Source organism: Python bivittatus, unplaced genomic scaffold (assembly GCF_059951505.1).
Source record: "Python bivittatus isolate LINGU-HERP-01145 unplaced genomic scaffold, Pbiv_v1 ctg000640_np1212, whole genome shotgun sequence".
Taxonomy (NCBI): Eukaryota; Metazoa; Chordata; class Lepidosauria; order Squamata; family Pythonidae; genus Python; species Python bivittatus.
Window position 1 is genome coordinate 330,362 of NW_028277090.1, and position 18,280 is coordinate 348,641.

General features: G+C 46.2%; 1 protein-coding gene across 5 annotated transcripts in view; it reads left to right on the forward strand.

Moving 5' to 3' along the window:
• Positions 1-10,849, forward strand: part of RHOT2 (ras homolog family member T2) — a 33,128-nt gene extending 22,279 nt beyond the window's left edge. For 3 of the 5 annotated variants that reach the window (XR_015797969.1, XR_015797971.1, XR_015797970.1), the window contains exons 19-20: positions 3,020-4,937; positions 5,083-7,765. Coding sequence is in view for 2 of the 5 variants with exons in the window: in XM_088150988.1 (XP_088007114.1) it covers positions 3,020-3,137 (118 nt within the window). In the remaining 3 variants the exon portion in view is untranslated. Of the gene's footprint in view, positions 1-3,019; positions 5,016-5,082; positions 7,766-9,343 lie in introns of those variants that run through there. The other 2 variants (XM_088150989.1, XM_088150988.1) reach the window with 2 other exon arrangements.
• Positions 10,850-18,280: the final 7,431 nt, after the last annotated feature.

Below are 18,280 nucleotides of genomic sequence, written 5' to 3' on the forward strand. Positions count from 1 at the left end.
GTGGGGAGGGGGGAAGAATCCATTATTTACATTCCACTAAAACTGAAAAAGGGACTGAGAAGAGGGAGTTCTTCTCAGCCCTTGCATTCAGAGCTCGCTCTCCTTCTGTTCCAGTTTTTAATCATTCGAATACATCCTGGAGAGAGGAGGGGAGGGGTCCATGTGATAGAAAGGAATTTATGTTGAAGGGGAAAAGGGGGGTGGGTGATGGATAACAGCCATTCCTTTAGAAGGATCCAATTTTATCTTGGTTCCTTTAATACTCAGCATGTCCTATTGTGGAAACATATCACAGCTTGGGCAATACGTCTGCCAGATGCTGAAGGCATGGCTATCCATAAACATGATACCGAAGCTGAGGACCTCCCCCCACCCCTTTATATTCCTTCTTCCTCTCTTTTCTTCCCCTTCCCCTTCCCCAACCCACTTTTCATTCTTGTGGGTACTGACTCACTGCATTTTGCCTCTGCCTTCCTTTCCATCCTGTTGATTTAGAACATGGCTGCTCCTTTTGGTGGCTACGTTCATTCTTCCCCCTTTGCAGTTAAACATCCACAGAATGCAGTGTCAGTGGCGGAGTGTGAAGCCTGGTCTGGGGTTGGTGTAGACGGCAGTTGGCATCATAAAGCGGGTGCATTTGCCTGCAAGCAAAGCTAGGCTAAGACCCCAGGGCCTTTCTCCGAAAGAGAAGCAGGTAGTTTTCAACTGGCAGCCCCCTGGTGAGAGATGCCAGTTGAAAGTTGGCAGCAAAGTAGAAGTAGGAAGTAGCTGAAACCAGTTTGGGGTAGTGGTGAAGGTGCTGGCTAGAAAGCAGGAGACGGTGAGTTCTAAGCCCACCTTAGGCACGAAGCCGGATGGGTGACTTTGGGCCACTCCTCTCTCTCAGCCGAACCCACCTCACGGGGTTGTTGTTGTGGGGAAATTACGAGGCAGGAGTGTTAGATATGTTTACCACCTTGAGCTGACCGAAATATATATGGGGGGAAAAAAGGCAGGATGAAAATAGAGGAAGGAGGAGGAGAAGAGACTGATATGTCTCCTTGTAGGGCAGGGGGGTGTTTGTGATGTTTTTTGCAGCCAGCAATCACACAGTGTTATTTAAAGAGAAAAAAAACCCAGTGGTGCCAGTGAAGAGGGAGAAGCTTTAGCTGTTTTGGCAGGTTTTAGTGGATCACATTCTGACTTTTTGATGGTTTTTAGGACAACAGGGAGCTCCTGCCGCCCAAAATCTCCAGTGGATCTCCAGATTTCAGTGGCGTGATCTTTGGAAGTTTGGGGGACTGCAAAAAAGAGGCTCAGAGACCAAGAGAGGAAGAAAGTGCTCCTCTCTTTTAATAACCATAGAGAAAGCAAAACAGTGGAATAGATGCCTACGAACATTTGGGGCATCCTGCAGTATGAGGGAAGGTTTTGACCTAGGCAGAACTACTCCTGACCTGTTTGCAAAGCCAGGCTGTGCATTAATTTGACTGGTTTCTCTACTGAAAACCCTTGAACAGATGATGCTTTCATCTGATGAGCTTGAGCAGATCGGAGATTTTTTTCCAAACCCAGTTCTTTTTGATCCAGAATCCCAGGGATCTAGTCCTTTCTGCTTGGCTCAGTGCTTGAGATGGAGAGCGCTGCTCCTCCAGACTCCGAAGAGAGGAAGAGCGTTGCTGGGTCAAATGGCATGTCGTCTAGTCCCGTAGCAGCCAGTGGGACAAAGAAGGCTTCCTTTCCCATTTTACCTAAATAAAATATCCTTACTTAGCGGATACACTGCCTCCAGATACAAATGCTCTACTTAGCTCTCACTTTCCATTTGCATCCAGTGAACCAGTCTTTCTTCTCCTCCCTGCATTTGTCTGTTCTTCTTTTAAGGCCATGTGAGCCAAGGGCCATTACGCGTCATGGAACAACACACTGACCTGAATAGGTTGTAAAGCTTGGAGGTGAATGAACTTCTGGAAGCCATTGGAGACAACGATGTGCAGGAACGCTGCTTTTCCGTTGCTGCAGTGGGTCTTCTTACCAAGGCCAGTGGGGCACATCTTCACCACTAAGTTGGTTGCCCTTAAAGTGGGATAAGATAAGTGCATGGAGGACAGGTCTATCAAGGACTAGGCCTTGAAGTCTTAATGTTACCTCTGGGTTAGAGGCAGATGCCTCCAAACAGTGCTTGTAGGGGACCAGTGGTGGGAGAGGAATAGGTCTCCATCTTCTGCTTCTGTTGTCCCCAGAGACATCTGGTTGGTCACGGTGAAAAACAAAATGCTGGACCAAGATGGAGGCCTTGGCCTGATCCAGCAGAGTTGTTCTAATGTACTGAAAATGGGAAGGCCACTAACTTAGAGGGTGTCACCCCTTCGAGATAGGCCAGGTCAGGAAACAGGCTCTACAAGGACTACTAGAACTTTACTTCATTGGTGCAGGGTATCTTGAAAGCCTACCAGAGTTTCTCTGTCCCTGTCTTATGCTAAGACAAGGTTATCTTGAGTTTCTTTCTCGCACTTTCCACTTTTCCTTGGACTGAGTTGTTTTTCTTCCCTTAATGGCTCATCCATTCTTTTATCAAAGTGGATTCTACATTCCTTTCAAAGGGGGTTGGATAAATTCAGGGAGGATGACAGTTCTCTTGAGGGCTGTCAGTCTTGGAGACTCGGTGTAACCTCTGGGTTGGAGGCAGTTGTCTCCAAATACTAGTTGCAGGGAAGCAGTGGTGGGAAGCGAGGAAATGTCCATCTTCAGCTTGCATTGTTCTTATAGGTTTTCTAGATCGATTCTTATATTTTTATGCTCAAAAATCCCCACAGCACCAGTGTGCCCATGAGATTCATTCAGAGGATCACCCTCAGAGGTTTTCTTGCATGTTCCCTGCTGAAATAAATAGGAGTGGCAAAGCATAGGATGATGCAGGATCAAGATCTTGGCAAGCTCCTTCTTCCTCAGTCATGACCTTTGATGTTAAATGCATGGGATGAAGAATATGTGATCCTCCAGATGCTTTCAAGCCACATCTGCTGCCTTTGTCTTGCAGGCACCTGAACGACATTGAGTTGGGCGCTTCATCCTTCTGGATCCGAATTGCCTTGGGAGCCGCGGTGGCCACCATTGTGGGAGTCACTCTCTACAAAGCTGTGTCAAAGAACAAGTAGAGTAAGGAAAGGACATGGGGATCTCTGTTGGTTTTCCTCCCTGGTCTAGGTTTTTTTTCCCCACCCAAGTCCAGTTAACCAACTTCATTTGCCTCAAGCACATTGCCAGGCCAGAAAGAAGTGTGCAAGGGGAAGACAAAAGGCCAACTGAAGGACAAACTACCCCCTCGGCTTCTCCCGGGGGGGGGGGGTGGAGGTTGCAGATGGGAGTGGATGACAAGCATTGCACCAGCATCAGCAGAAATCATCACAGTCAACTAGCTGGCATGGGCAAGACTCGCATTTTTCTCACTCAGGGAATGTCCCCAATCCTGTCAAGCCATAGCATCAGATATCTTCTGGGCCGTCCAGCTCCTACGAGTATCTCAGCTTCTCCTGATTTGTTTTTTAACCATCTTTGGCTGTTCTTCAGAAGCTGAAGCTACTGCAATCTGGTAAATGTTTTTAAGGAGACTTGTCTTGGGGAGAGCTGAGACTAAGGGTTGGTCCTTTATGGTTCCATCTGGTTTCTGGGCTGGCCCTTCTGTTCAATCTCCTGCTTGGGAGTCTATCCTTGAGCTCCTGTGTGTGGGGGGGGGGGAACGCAGGGTTCTGGGATTCTCTGAAGCCCTTTTTCCAAAAAGGAGTTTCACCCAGGTCTTCTTCTTGGGGATGGATCAAACGCAGAACAAAGGAACCTCCATGGATGTGGAGTTGTGGAAAGATGGGGAATTAAGATTGAACTTCTCTCTCTTGAAACAGACATTAATCTTGTTGCACACCCATGTGTAAGGCATCTATGTCGTTTCTGCGGCAGCTTGGAAACTCCTCTTGCCTTGGTTAGGTTGGGATCATTCTTCTGGACCAGGCCTGCAGAGGTTCCAGTAAAGTCCAGAGAACCAAAATGCAGACTTGCTCTCTTTGGTTGTCTGCTCTCTCTCTCTCTCTCTCTCTTTCTCTCTCTCTCTCACTAGTTCAAGATTTTGGGGGTTATGGGAGGTTTTCAGCTCAAGCAACCGGGGAGCCCGTTGAGGAAGCAACTAGGACTTGCCCCCCCCCACAAGGATTCTTGAATCCATTATAGGAGCACCCCCTCTCCATGTCTTCAGCAACCCAGCACATGGAAAAGTCACAGATGATATTTTTTTTTCCTGCCATGTCTTTCCACGCTCCAGGAAAATAATCATCTGCAGATTTTTCCAATATCCCAGACTCTTGCTCAGAGTGGGGAGGGGAGGGAAGGGGGGGGTCACAGAGGCCCCCTCAGCCAATGGATCAGTGCCATTGTGGGCTAGGGGGCTAGGGCTCCCGCTTCAACCCCACTTGCAAACTTCTTAACCCTCCCTTGGGCTCCAAAACACAGCGGTGTAAATATGTACACGATTCAATGGGGAAAAGATGGTTTCTGTGCCGTCCCATAAGCATCTCAGAAAGAAATTATAAAAAAGGAAAGTGTTTGGTTTTGGGTTTTTTTACTTCGCAGCTCTTGCACGCTTCACGATTGGTCCTTTTGGGGACGGGGAGTGGGGTTTTCTCTTGAGTTCCTTCTCTGGGCTTTCAATCTGGCTCTTCCCATCCTCAGCCAGACCGCTGCTGGTTTTAGGTTGGCCGTCCTTTGCTACCTTGATGGGGCTCTGTTAAGTCCAGGTTCCCCCCTGTTAGATTCCTTCCGCAGGCCAGAAAGGCAGGGAGCTGTTAAAGGATGAACCAGGCCATGCGTGGAAGCAGGAGGCAGACACGTGCACAGTTGTGACCTCTGCTGCCAAATATATGAACCAAAATAAAACAGAAAACTGCCTAGTTGCATCCATTATACCCTGGGTTAATGTTCACATTTGCTCAGAGCAGTGTTTCTCAACCTTGGCCGCTTTAAGATGAGTGGACTTCAACTCCCAGAATTCCCCAGCCAGCATGGCTGGCTGGGGAATTCTGGGAGTTGAAGTCCACTCATCTTAAAGCGGCCAAGGTTGAGAAACACTGCCTTAGAGGATGGCTTGCAGGTAGGTTAATGTACTTAAGAGAAGCTTTGTATGTTGGTCTGAATCAGTGCCAAGGAAATACTGCATCAGTATTTGGTTCCTAGGTCTTGACCTGGTGTTTTTCTATGTGACTTTAAACAAGTATCTCTCCCCCCACCTTCCCATTTTTATTTTCTCACCTTTCCCCTTTTTACAGGGATCTTTGATTCAGGTTGTAGCCTAAGAAGCTTGGGATAGGATCCGATCTAAATCTGCTTCGCAAATTCTTGTTTGCCTTTATTGTCCATTAAAAAAAACAAACTGCCTTTCGTATGACCAGCAGCAGAAATGTCAAAACCCACGTTCACCAGTACGTCACAGCTCACCGGCTGCCCCATCGCTTTTTCTCCCCGTCCCCCCCATCCCCATTTTTGGCCTCTTTTCCTTTTCATCCACTGTAGTGCAAAGCTAGCGGCGCTATTTAGCAACAGTGGAGAAGGAGTAGGAAGCATCTGAAAAGGAGAAGCAAAATAAAGCTTTGGGCATGGAGAAATTTAATGATAAACCAGGAGGAGGCTATTGGTATCCAGTAAAAGGTTTCCTCCAGAAAGTAGGACTTCCAAAGTATAACCTCAACTGTCTGACAGAGGGGACTTTTGGCAAGTCTGCCAAGCTTTTGGTTGTAGATCTTTGTCATCTGTAGGACCTCTTTAGTCTCCTGGTCAAACTGGGCCCTGTTCTTTCTTCTCTCCAGACCGTGGCTCCTACTTGTCCTTTTCATAACTGAGCTATTGTCTTCTGCTGCTTCAGCTGGACCTCCAAAATCATTTCCAAGCAGCAGCCTTTTAATTCCAAGAAGTCAACTGCTGAGCTGCAGTTGATTCTTCCTTCCCACAAAAGGCTGCCTTCTTTCCTGCCTTCCAGCTGAACCCAACAGAACACCTGGTACATTTGGTCTGCAAGAAATAGGCACATTTAGACAATGGGTTTAACGAGGAGAGTGGCCACATTTTTTTTTTGTTCAGATAATCATTAAGGGAAAAGCAGGTTATCATCCAAAGCATTTTGCTGTTAAAAGATGGGTCATTTTCAGGAGAAGGCTCCTGTCGTCTCCCAGAGATGTATTTTGGAACAAGCTCCATGTTTTGTAGGATTTGCAGAGAAGGACTCAGATATTCCCTGGCAGCTCTTGAGCCTTTCACTCCAGAATCATGGTCTGCCTGCTGCTCATGGTGAGATCTTGCTCACTGCATTCCTTGTTCGTTTTGGTAGGCACTTCAGTGGATTCTTCTGGGTTAGATGATCCCTGGACCCAGTTTGTCCTCAGCCTGTTGTAAGTGGCCGCTTGGCCCTCCTTGCTCCTTACCACAAGAGCGAGCTTCAATCCAGCCTTCTTTACCTGTTAGGGGCCAGAACATAGTTCCCTTCGCTATTGGGAGGGACAAGGGACAAAGGAACTTACACTGCAAGTAAGGAGTGGAACCCTCTAGAGGGCGCCAGGTTGGAGCACCTTCATGACCTCAGATTGTGATTGTTCTAGTTCTGCGAACATAGTTGACCGCCTCTCCAGTGCACAATTCAGCAGCAAAAAGAGAGTGTGTTAACTTCTATAAACCCATTTTTCCTTTCCTGGGTATGTGGGTAACTCCAAGGGACTTAAATACGCACATTCCATCTGCTTTCCAAAAGTGTGGTTTGCTCATTTGTTTAGCTTTTAAAAAAAGGAGTTGCTGGGGAATGCTGTTCCGGTGGGGCTGAGAGAGTTACTCCTATCAGCTTCTTCCTGGCCCTGTCTTAGCCTTCCCGGATATGCTGCTTACTACCTATAGTAGCTTAGGAGCAAAGGGAAAATTGGGGAAGGAATTTGGGGAAACACACCGGATGGGAGAAAGGGTTTGTAGTGACAACTGTCCCTGCTGGCAGAACTGGGGGCCCTCATGGGCACCATATCTCGGTGGTTGCTGGCCCTGAAGCTTGCTTTGTAAAAAGCACGCCTAATCTTGATCCTTCGTTCTCCCGAGCAGAAAGAGAACTGGATGGGACCACGAGAGAAGGCAGTGTGGCTTAGTCGTATTGTTGAATAGTCCTCCGTGGTAAATTCTGGTAGGGAGGAAATCGCCACCGATAGTAAGCAAGTGTATTAGGAGAGACCTAGAGCTTCCTCTGCAGAGCATTTTTGTAAAAAATAGAAGGGCGGTTCGCCAAACGTTTATCCATTTGCGCTTGGAAGTGGCGCCATGTGGGCCCAGCTTTACGACCATCGTCCCTGTGAGCTCGACTGCAACATAAGGCAGATTTTAAAAGAAACGGGCTTTCACCATTGCTGCTCTGAGTGGCACGCCCCAGCTGCGTTGCATGTGGAATCTTTCCGATCCCTTTGGGATTCCCTGGAGATTTCGGTAATCCCTGTCCCTCTGCATCCAGAGACGAGCTCGAGGTGAACTTTTGTATTTCCATCTTTCCCTTCTCTACCGCATTTGCGGGCCCACTGCCCGGAGCAAATTCTCAGCAGCTGAGCTTTGCAGGGAAGTCTCTCTTCACAAAGCGATGGGCCCGTTCTCCCCCCGGGGGGGTTCCCCTTAGCCTACATCTCTATTCAGTCGTATGAGTTTCAACTGACTACTGTGGACCTGAATAAATTTTTATGCACCAGATGGTTGCAGACAAAAGACAAATCCTGGTGTCTGCTTTCTTTGGGGCTTTGGGTTGGGGGGGAGAGAAAAGGGGAGAGGGCTGTCTCAGGATATTTACAGCTTTCATAAACACTTAATGCCCATCTGCACAGGCTGGGCCCCTGCAAGTGTGCCGTTATCTGTCTAAAATGGAGCGTGGCTTCCATAATTCAAATCTCCGTCAATTAAAAATAGAAAACTCAAATATGTAGCTTTCCGATTAGGTTTCTTGAAAAGAAGACAAGCTTTTAAAGAGCCTCACAGAGGCAAATCAAGTGCTTTAAGGCAGTCAAAACAGCCTAATAACCAAATCACGATAGCAGTAACTTTGAGGCTTTATATCGTCGCGTTCGTAAGTTTTAAATGCTTGAGGTTTTGATCTGGATCACAAAGTGCTTATAAAAAGCACACACGCAAACTTAAAGCAGCCTCTAAAATTAAGTGGCTGTATATAGATTCAAAAACAACAACAATGAATTGCTTTTGCTCTAATGAATCTATAAATGGTTTTACACTGGGAAGACCCAAGAGGGAAAAACGGGAAAGTGGAGAAAAATCAGGCAGAGGTAGAGACAGCTTATCCTTTATCTCGAGAGATTTATAAGTACATAAACTCAGTTTAGACATTGTTTGAAGCCGTGGATTGTTGAAACCAAGACATGGGGCACAAGACCTAGTGACCTGATGCACTTCGCTAAGTCACAGCCTAGGGATTCCACAGTGGCTGGGTCCCCGTTACGTGCAAAGCCCAAACCTTAAACCTTGGGGCTTGGGGGACCCTGAATCTAACCTTAAATGGTACTTCCTTTCTCGAGAAGCACCTCACGGTGGCTTTTCCGACATGTATTTCTCCAGAACCCAAGCTTAACAGCTGTTGATACAGGCTACTCTCTTAACCACTCACCTGAACAGAAATGGACTTACCAGTTAGGGTGGATGTCCTTCCTTTCCTCAGGTAACTCATGACAGTGTACATAGCACTCCATCCTCCTCTTTTGCTCTACGACAACAACCCTGTGAGGTAGACTGGGCTCGGAGGGGCACAGGGTGTTTCTGTGGCCAGGGAGGTGGCTGGGACCCAGGCCTTGACACCAGTGCAACCCGCAGCCCCGTTGACAGCGTCAGCCCTGTAATTTCATCCTGCCGTCTGTCACAGGCCCTTGAAATCCCCCCCCCAATAAGTGTTGCATTTTCTTAACAAAACCAAGAAGGTTGCAGGACCCCAGACCTAAAGAATCATTTCACGGCTCCTCGGTCATCCTGAGACAAGCCATGGCAGTTGCAGGGAGCCAGTGGCAAGAGCTGAGCCTCTGGAGGTGACCAATACCTACCAGACTCTGGTCAATCTTTGAAGCCAAGCAGGGTCATCCCTGGTTAGTATTGGGATGGGAGACCACTTGGAAATCCCTGGGCCATAGGCTAGACTGGGGAAAAGAAACCATTGCAGTGGGAGGCAATAGCAAACCCATCCTGGGTGTCTGTATGAAGATCCCACTAGGCCAGTTGGACTTGAGGAAGGCTTGGCTGTTTTTTAAGCCTATGCAGGCTGCTAAAACAATTACAAATCTTAATATATTGTTTCCTATGCTCTTTCCAGGCTCAGCTGCCCAATGGCAGGTGCTCCGTTTTCCCTCCTGTCCTTCTGATGGCTTCTGCTATTTTTCCTTTCAGGAACCAGGACAAAATATGGTTCCATATTTGAAATCATCAGCTGGTCAGTAGTTTTCATTCAAGGCAGTAGAGCTGATCAGTGCGATAGAACCTGCAGAGTTTTCCTGGCATTTGGGTTTCTCTACATCCTCTCCTTTTCTTGGACCATTGACTCCAGTGGGCAAAAAACAATGGAAAGGGGGGGAAAGTGTTGAATTAAGATGCAATGAATGTACGTGTGTGCAGGAGGAATGAACGTTCTGCTCCCGGGCCATGGTCTCAAAATGGTCCCGTTTCCCATCTCACTTTTTCATCCTTCCCAACCCAACAGAATGTTGGAAAGGGGCTCCCGACCATGTCTGTGTGTCCATCAGCAGGATATCTCTGTCTGGAACTCAACAGAACAGGCCCAAATGAAGGAGGTCCAATGGTATGTGGGAATGACCTTGGGAGACGGGAGGAAGAGCCGCAGAGTAGACGACCGTCACGCAGAAGGTATCTCAGCCCACAGAAGGAGAGGGAAGTGGGAAGCGTTTCAGAAGGGACCCTGCCTAGTTTGCCAGAGAGTAAAAGGAAAGGAGGGGAGAAATATTTTCAGTCTTGCAAGATCCTGTTAATGTAACCTTACAATAAAGACAGAGCTAGTACAAGTAGTCCTCACCAACCACCTCATTTAGTGACTATTCGAAGTTACGGCAGTGTAAAAAAAAAAAAAAAAGCTCTGCAGCCAATCTTCCCATTGATGACCATCACAATGTTCCGCAGTCACGTGATCGCCATTCATGTGTTCCCAGCTGGCTTGCAACAAGCAGAGTTAATGGAGAAGGTGGAAATAAAATCGCAAGTCAGGGTCACGTGATGTCTCGCTTAATGATCCCAGTGCTTAGCGATGGAGTTGCCAGTCCCGATTGCGGTCGCTAAGCAAGGACTATCTGTATTCATGGCTGTGCTTCTTGTCTGTAAAAGTGCCCCAATGCCTTTCTTATAGGGATGAACGGGGGGGGGGATTTTCCTCTCTGCAATCCCCACCTGGATCTGGACCATTTTGGAACTCAAAGGGCTAACAGGGCAGGAGAGGCCAGCAAAAGAAAGATTGAGGTTAAATTTTTTGCTTGGCCACAGCCGTGCTCTCCCTTTGCTATGTCCTGCAATACTGTTCAGTCCGTGACAAGGCCTGCCAAAGGAAGCCAGATTGCCCGGTGCTGGAAATGCTTCCTGGAAGCTGTAGGTCGGTGCTAAACGGAGCATATTTTTGCCTAGGCGGGCAGGCATCTATCTTGGCTCCAGCTGGACTCTTTTTCCTTCCAGCTCCCAGCCATCAAAATCCCAGAGGTACAGAAAACAATATGAAAAACAGGCAAATATTAACTATTAACTATTAACTATTTATTATCACTGTTTTTATTTTATTTTGAATTTTGTTTGCCACCCAGAGTCATTTGTTCAGATGGGTGACAGAAGGAAGGAAGGAAGGAAGGAAGGAAGGAAGGAAGGAAGGAAGGAAGGAAGGAAGGAAGGAAGGAAGGAAGGAAGGAAGGAAGGAAGGAAGGAGGGAGGGAGGGAGGGAGGGAGGGAGGGAGGGAGGGAGAGAAAGAAAGAAAGAAAGAAAGAAAGAAAGAAAGAAAGAAAGAAAGAAAGAAAGAAAGAAAGAAAGAAAGAAAGAAAGAAAGAAAGAGGGAGGGAGGGAGGGAGGGAGGGAGGGAGGGAGGGAGGGAGGGAGATTCATGCTGGTTTCCCCCAGTTCTTCTGGATCTAAAGTTTTTGACAAAATATTAAAAAAAAGAAGAGGCAGGTTGCGATATTTTGATAATCATATTGGGCACCTTTGCATGTTAATGGTAAGCCAGGTTATTTTAACCATGGTTTGTTAAACAAGCTCCAGTGACTTGGTTATCACAGAGCCCTAAGCCACAATGATTTGTTGAATATGCTAAACCAGCAGGATAAGATTTGCATTCCAGGTGGAACCAAGGCAAGAACTCTCTGTGTTCTTAATCCAATTTAAATGCAATCCAACGGACCTAAATTAAACGCAGCTCCTGTCCTCACTCCTTGGATTTAGTTATCTTCTCCTGCCGTATTGCACGGTGGCATTCAGGAGTAACTCCTGAAGAGGTTTCGAAGGCCTTCTCCAAGGCTTTGGAGTGTGGTGTGTATTCCACCTCCTTGGGGGAGGATGGGTTTTATCTGCGGAAGAAGCACAGAATGTTTCCATGTCAACACAAGCAAATTATTTCAAGTTGAAAAAAAGGGAAAGGCACGGGCCCTTTGCTGCCAACCACAGCATCCGTGGAAAAGGAGTTTGTATCCTCCGCCTCCACCCCATGAGTATTCCTCGTTGGAATGTGTGTCATGCAACAAATAAATAAATAAGCAAACAAATAAATAAAAGAGCTACCTCTTGCATTTTTCTCCTTCCGTTCCATTCGATAAAAGAGCATTTGGTTTTGATTTTCCCCCACCCCACCCCAAAGGACAAGAGAATTGGGGTGCAATTTTGGATGGAGCCCGTTGCTTTTGTACATAGGTAGTGGCAAGGTGCAAAGAGGGGGGTGAGTGTCCAGTGTGTCATTCTCCAATCCTCTCTCAGCAAGCTACAGCCTTCTTGGCTACCATGTTTCCAAGAAATTCCAAGAAATGGCACCATGGAATTCTTCCAAGCTGGGAAACGTAAAGGATGTTTTAACGTAAAGGAAAGATGGCCTGCATTTTACCTCCAACTGTAAAATCAGCGGAGAAACACCTGAAAGAGAAATGCAAAAGAAATTCTCAAGCAACCTGAAAGGAAAACAGAAAACATTTGCAAAATTGCAAGGTAGAGTATGGCAAGCTTTGTTGGATCAACCACCAGTCCTTTCCTCTTTATAAGCAGATAATTAAGCCACACCAAGGTTTTCTGCAATGACCTTTGCTTCCTAAAACCGTTCCAGATCAGGGATCCAGCCAGGCATGATCTCCTTAAGTCACTCACTTTCTCCCACCTGCCTGCCCCAAATTTATACAGAATTATATTTAAAAGCTTGAGAGTGTATCAAGGGGAATTGCACAGGATAGCTGGAAACTCGTGGGCAATGTCTGAAGAACATGGAGAGACTGACCTGAGGCTGTAGTGAAACATCCTTGAACAGCAAGGGTGCCAACTGAAATGTGGAAGTCAGAAAAACAAGAGGTCTTTCAGGGGAAGAAAGTTACAAATTATTTTTGAAAGAAAACTCTAAAGGGCAAAGTGCAACAGCTAAAATGCTGCATGTCAGTTGGACAAGAAAAGTCAAACTAAAAGCAGAGATGACATTGGGAAAAAAACATCTTCAGCACATGAAGAGTGTTCATAGTTCGTGAGGAGTCTGAATAGAAGCTGGCTTTTTACAACGTAGTTTTGCAGTTTCCACTTCTCCCATTTAAACTTCAGCCTACTTCTACCAAGGAACTGAAAACCGAGAATCTGAATTTATCTCCAGCAGCAGAAAAGATGGTGAAGCAACTTGTGTATCAAAGCCAGGAGGTTTTGAATCTGTGTTCAGCACCCTGGTTCCAAGTTAGGCTATGCCATAAGCCGGAGTTCAAAAAGTTTTAATCTCTGCTTTCAGGAGATTCATTCCCTTCTCTCACTTTTTCTCTTCTTTTTGTTAGCACATCTTCTGTGCTTTTAATAGCTGCCTCAGAAACAGGCATTCCGGAGGAAGTTTTTTCCCCCAGTGTGGAGAACCTAGTTTTTAAAATAAATGTTCCACCTTGTTGTGCAGTTACAAATGTCACACAAGCTCCAACTTGCATTAAAAAAAACAATTGCATCCAGATGTCTGGGTGAAAGTTGTAATTACTCTTGCTCTGCTTAAACCATCATTATTATTCCATCTTTTTCCTGGGCACAAATTTGACAGAGGGAGGAGGGGAAAAGAGAGTCTTAACTTATTTCAATTTTTATTTTGGGATTTGAACTGGGTTCCAGACTTGCTGAACCCCAAACTTTGGTTAACAAAAGTAAATTGGGGTAAATTGATGTAGCAAGCTAGATTAGGCTAAAGGGGGTTGGGATAATAGTAGTAGTAGTAGTAGTAGTAGTAGTAGTAGTAGTAATAATAATAATAATAATAATAATAATAATAATAATAATAATAATATCAGGTCCTTGGGAAGGACTCGATAGATGGATAAAAATGCCAAATCTGGTCTAAACATCTGGCTGATTGTGCAACCACCACCATCAACAACAACAACAACAATAATACAACAACATTTCAACCCATGGGTTATAACTTAATGTACAGTTGTCACCTGTGTAATAAAATAGCAAACAATGATTAAGAAGCATAATTTTAAATTATATACATTATTGGATCATTTGAGCTACCATGTGTTGTAAGAAAGTAACATTTGTAGATGTTTATATCATTTTTAATATTGTTAGCTACCCAGAGTCATGTATTTAAGATGGATGGCCATATAAATCCGATAGAGAGAGAGAGAGAGGTCTTTGTAAGTTAGATGAACTAAGATAGCATGTTCAGCCATTATATGGTTTCTTTCTTAGAGTACCATACATTATGTGGGCCCATAAATTATGCTTTCTAACCTAGCCTTAGGGTTGAGTGTGTTGTATGGTGTCAGAGATTGGATCACATAACTTCATCCTTCAGTCCCCACTGCTAGTGGCTGCTCTTCTCATACCTCAAGGCCAAGGATATTCAGAAAATGATGGCATCAACCTCCCTGGCCAGGCAGGTCCCTCCACCTGGGATCCCACAGCTCACCCCATTAGTCCCAGCGAGGTATTCCTGCCCTTACTCTGAGATGCATCCAGTGATCCAGAAACCTTTGGAGGCCATTCCCCACCAATGTCTCTAAAGGAGTTAGAGGCAACAGCAGAGAGATTTCTCCTCTTAGAGCAGTGTTGTCCAAACTTGGCCACTTTAACATGAGTGGACTTCAACAAGGACTTTCCCCTGCTGGCTGGGGAATTCTGGGAGTTGAAGTCCACTCATCTTAAAGTGGCCAAGTTTGGACAACACTGTCTTAGAGAGATCTGACCCAAGACTCTTTCTGACTAGACCACGCAGCCTCCCGTAGCTCCAGCTCAGGAGTGGGGTTGCTGTCCATGGTCCTGAAAAGCAGCAGAAACAGTGTAGCCTCTCTCCAAGGTCCTGAAACTATCCTAAATCGGTGTAGACTTAGATTTTTTTTAATCCTGCCTTTCTTATTTTTTAATAAATAACTCAAGGCAGTGAACATACCTAATACTCCTTCCTCCTCCTATTTTCCCCCACCACAACCACCCTGTTCAATCCGGTTCCTCTTATCGGAGCCCTCACTGATATGGACAATGGCAGAATCATGGAACAGGGTAGTTATGCCTTGTTGATAGATGGAGAAGGAGAACTTCTGGAATCTTAGTTGTTGTTAATCATTTGGTTATGGTTACTTTGGTGGGTGGGCTCCTGGGAAGGAAAACTCTTCCCCCAAGCTTACATTGGATGACACATTTTATATTTTACCTGTCACACCATCCCAATACTCCTTTAAAGGTACTTCTGGAACCTCTATGCTTGCTGATAATGCTCCTTGCTGCTTCAGCAAATTGCAGGGATTCCTTTTGCATCTGTGGACTGGAAGATGGAGGATGCGGGAACTTTGACTAGTTCCTGCAGATGTCTCTATCTGTGTTTCCTACTGCATATATGCAGAATCCAGTTGGACTAACAGTTGAGTGTTATTATGGTCAGCTGCCATGATAGTATCTTTCTGCCTCCCGTATCTGAAAGAAATCCACTCATTTAAGAGAATGGGTGTGATGTGGTTTACCCCTCGTGCCAAAGCAATCCATTTGCACAAGATTCGACAGCAACATTGTTTACTGAATTAAAACAGTTTTCTGGGTTTGTACAACACACTCAGAACTATAAGCAAACTATACAACACCAGCCCATTCTATTTTGATCTTTGGCATGGTGTAAAGTGCCTATTGATTGCTTTATTACCACTTAAGATGGAGAAGCATCCTTCAGATGTTTTGAACTACAACTCTCCTCAGGCCTTGTCATTAATCAAGGCTATTTTAGTGGACTGACATACCAGAATACCAGGTTTCCTACTTGTGAACAAGAGAAAAAGGTTTCTTCCTTTCTAAGTTTTATATCCTACCTTTATTTCTTTCCACCAAGAGTTCAAGGTGATATGCATAGTACTTTCCTCTTCTCTTCTCTTCTCTTCTCTTCTCTTCTCTTCTCTTCTCTTCTCTTCTCTTCTCTTCTCTTCTCTTCTCTTCTCTTCTCTCTTTCTCTTTTTTTTTCCCTTCCCTTCCCTTCCCTTCCCTTCCCTTCCCTTCCCTTTCTCCTTCTCCTTCTCCTTCTCCTTCTCCTTCTCCTTCTCCTTCTCTTTCTCCTTCTCTTTCTCCTTCTTCTCCTTCTCCTTCTCCTTCTCCTTCTCCTTCTCCTCCAAGATAGATTGGGCTGAGAGACAGTGACTGGCCCAAGTCATCCATTGTTTCCATGGCTGAGAGTTGACCTGAGGCTGGCTTTTTCTGGTCCAGGTTTAACAGTCTGTGTGCCAATTGTAGGCTAAGAAATTAAGCAATTATATAGCAAGAATCCAATTACAGTGAAAGGGTCACCTTTAATTTGGTTTGAGTTGATCTTGCAATGAGACCTAATATATACAGTATGTTCAAGACAACCACGGTTAACTGAACCATGGTTTACTTGACCCATGCTTTTCTGGGTTCAACCGACAGATTCAACTGCCAGCTAACCCCATGAACTGGGATCACGAAACATGCTGTGCAAATCTGGAGCTGGTTACTTTGTGGTTTAGTTTGTCCAATGCAAATAGCTCTGATATCGTACCATGGTTGGCTATGCTCCATGTTAGTTAGTAAGAGTAAACATATAGAATCCTCACCCGCAGGCACCAAAGGAAAAAGAAGGATTTTTGCAGCAGCCATGATTTCATTGTGGCTACTAATGTTGGTGCTGTCATGGTAAATCGAGTTTCCATCATTGTGTGATGGGGGCCCTGCACATAAAGGTATGTAGAGGAACAGCATCATTTGGGGTAACAGCGGAGTTTGGTTCCACCCCAGCCAGCCAGCCACCAACCCACCAGCAGCAGCAATGAATGTTTTTCAAGAGTCAAGCAAAAGTCATATTTTTCCTGGTCAGTTGGCAACTTCTCAGCTACCTGCCAGCCCCTCTGTCTGAAGCCCATTAAGTAGGAAGCGACTCTCACCTAGAAATTAATGTATTATGCACCCGCATGCAAAATCCAAGCACTTTTATTGCCTCCTCCATGGATTTGCCTTGAATTCTTCCAGAAGAAATATGACAACAGAATCTTTTTCCTCCATAAACACCCCATTTCCCCATTTGCTCATTTCCTGGAGCACGTAAATATGCACGGAGCAATATGAATATTCAGCCGACTTCTTCTTGCAGCTTTACGGCCTTCGAATCAGCTGCTCAAAGCCGCTGCCTCTCCTATCTCCATTTCACAGATGAGTGTTAACCGGCTAGAACCATCATTCACCCGCTGCTAAGATTAGACTTCTCAAAGTCCCAGCAAACAACTGCGAACTCTACTTTTAACTGCATACAGATATAAGTTCAAAATTGAATGGATTGCCATGATAGGCTGCTGAAGGGACAAAGTCAAGCTGAGATGTCCCCCTCGATGGTGTTGGTACTACACAGCAAACCACCATCAATCCTTTATAAAACCCAAATTATGCTTAATGAATTAGGCAAGCCAGCCATGGCGACTAACAAGCCATAGCACGTGTCTTGGTGTGTGGCATCACCTTCTTTGAGGGTGGCTTATTGAGCAGTCCATGGTGAAATAAACTACAAGCCATGATTAAGCACATCAGGACTTTCCGTCCAGAGCTTTCTGACCTTCTGGAGCAGTGTTTCTCAACCTTGGGCACTTGAAGATGTGTGGACTTCAACTCCCAGAATTCCCCAGCTGGGGAATTCTGGGAGTTGAAGTCCACACATCTTCAAGTGCCCAAGGTTGAGAAACACTGTTCTGGAGGGTCATGAAGATGTCGCTGGAAGGAGAATTGTCACTTAGGATCTCCTTTGGAGGATCTCACAGTGGAGGTGGAAGCAGGAGGCTTTCTAAAGACAAACTACTCTGATCCCACCTTGAAAAGACCCTCCAAACTCAAAAAGCAGTCTGATTTTTCCCCCCAGATCTCAGGAGGCTTTATCCAAGGAAGTGAATAAAGCATGTCTTGGACACAGTCGGGAATTACGGCTCCCTAATGCTCTTGGATTCAAGTACTGATGTCTGTGGCCTCGGAAGCCTTGTACTGGTTGGCGTTACTGCCCAGCTAAGCCGGGAGGTCCTCACAGCAGGTTCCTGCATCGGGAGCTTAGCAGAAAATCTCCTTTTGCCTTGCAGAAGGTCTCGGGTGAGGGAGGGGAGACCTCTGCTCTGAGTGTCCTCCACAGAGGCTATCAGCCAGGGTGGGCAACCTGAACCTAGATGGAGAAAGCCTGGCTTAAGGGATAGCCGGCAAAGAGTCTGGCTGATCTCCTCATCTGGACTTGGAAGATAAGTGGGATAGGGCCTGGTTAATCCTTGGATGGGGGACCACGAGGAAACCCCACGGCTGCAGACCACATCGGGAAGCTGAGCCAAGAAGAGTGCTTCGAGCGTTCCCGGGAGCCCCCTCGGACTTCCAAGCCCCGACACGCCTGCAGGGCTCAGCCCGGGCTCGACGGGACTGAGGCTGGTCCGGCTGGTGGCCCCGCCTCCTCCTCCTCCTCCTCCTCCTCCCCGCCGTCCAATCCCCTTCCAGAGTGGGAAGAGCGGGGGGGGCGGCGCCCTCCTCCAGCCGCCCTGCGCAGCTAGGACTCCCGTCCGCCCGGCTGGGGGGCGGAGCCACGGC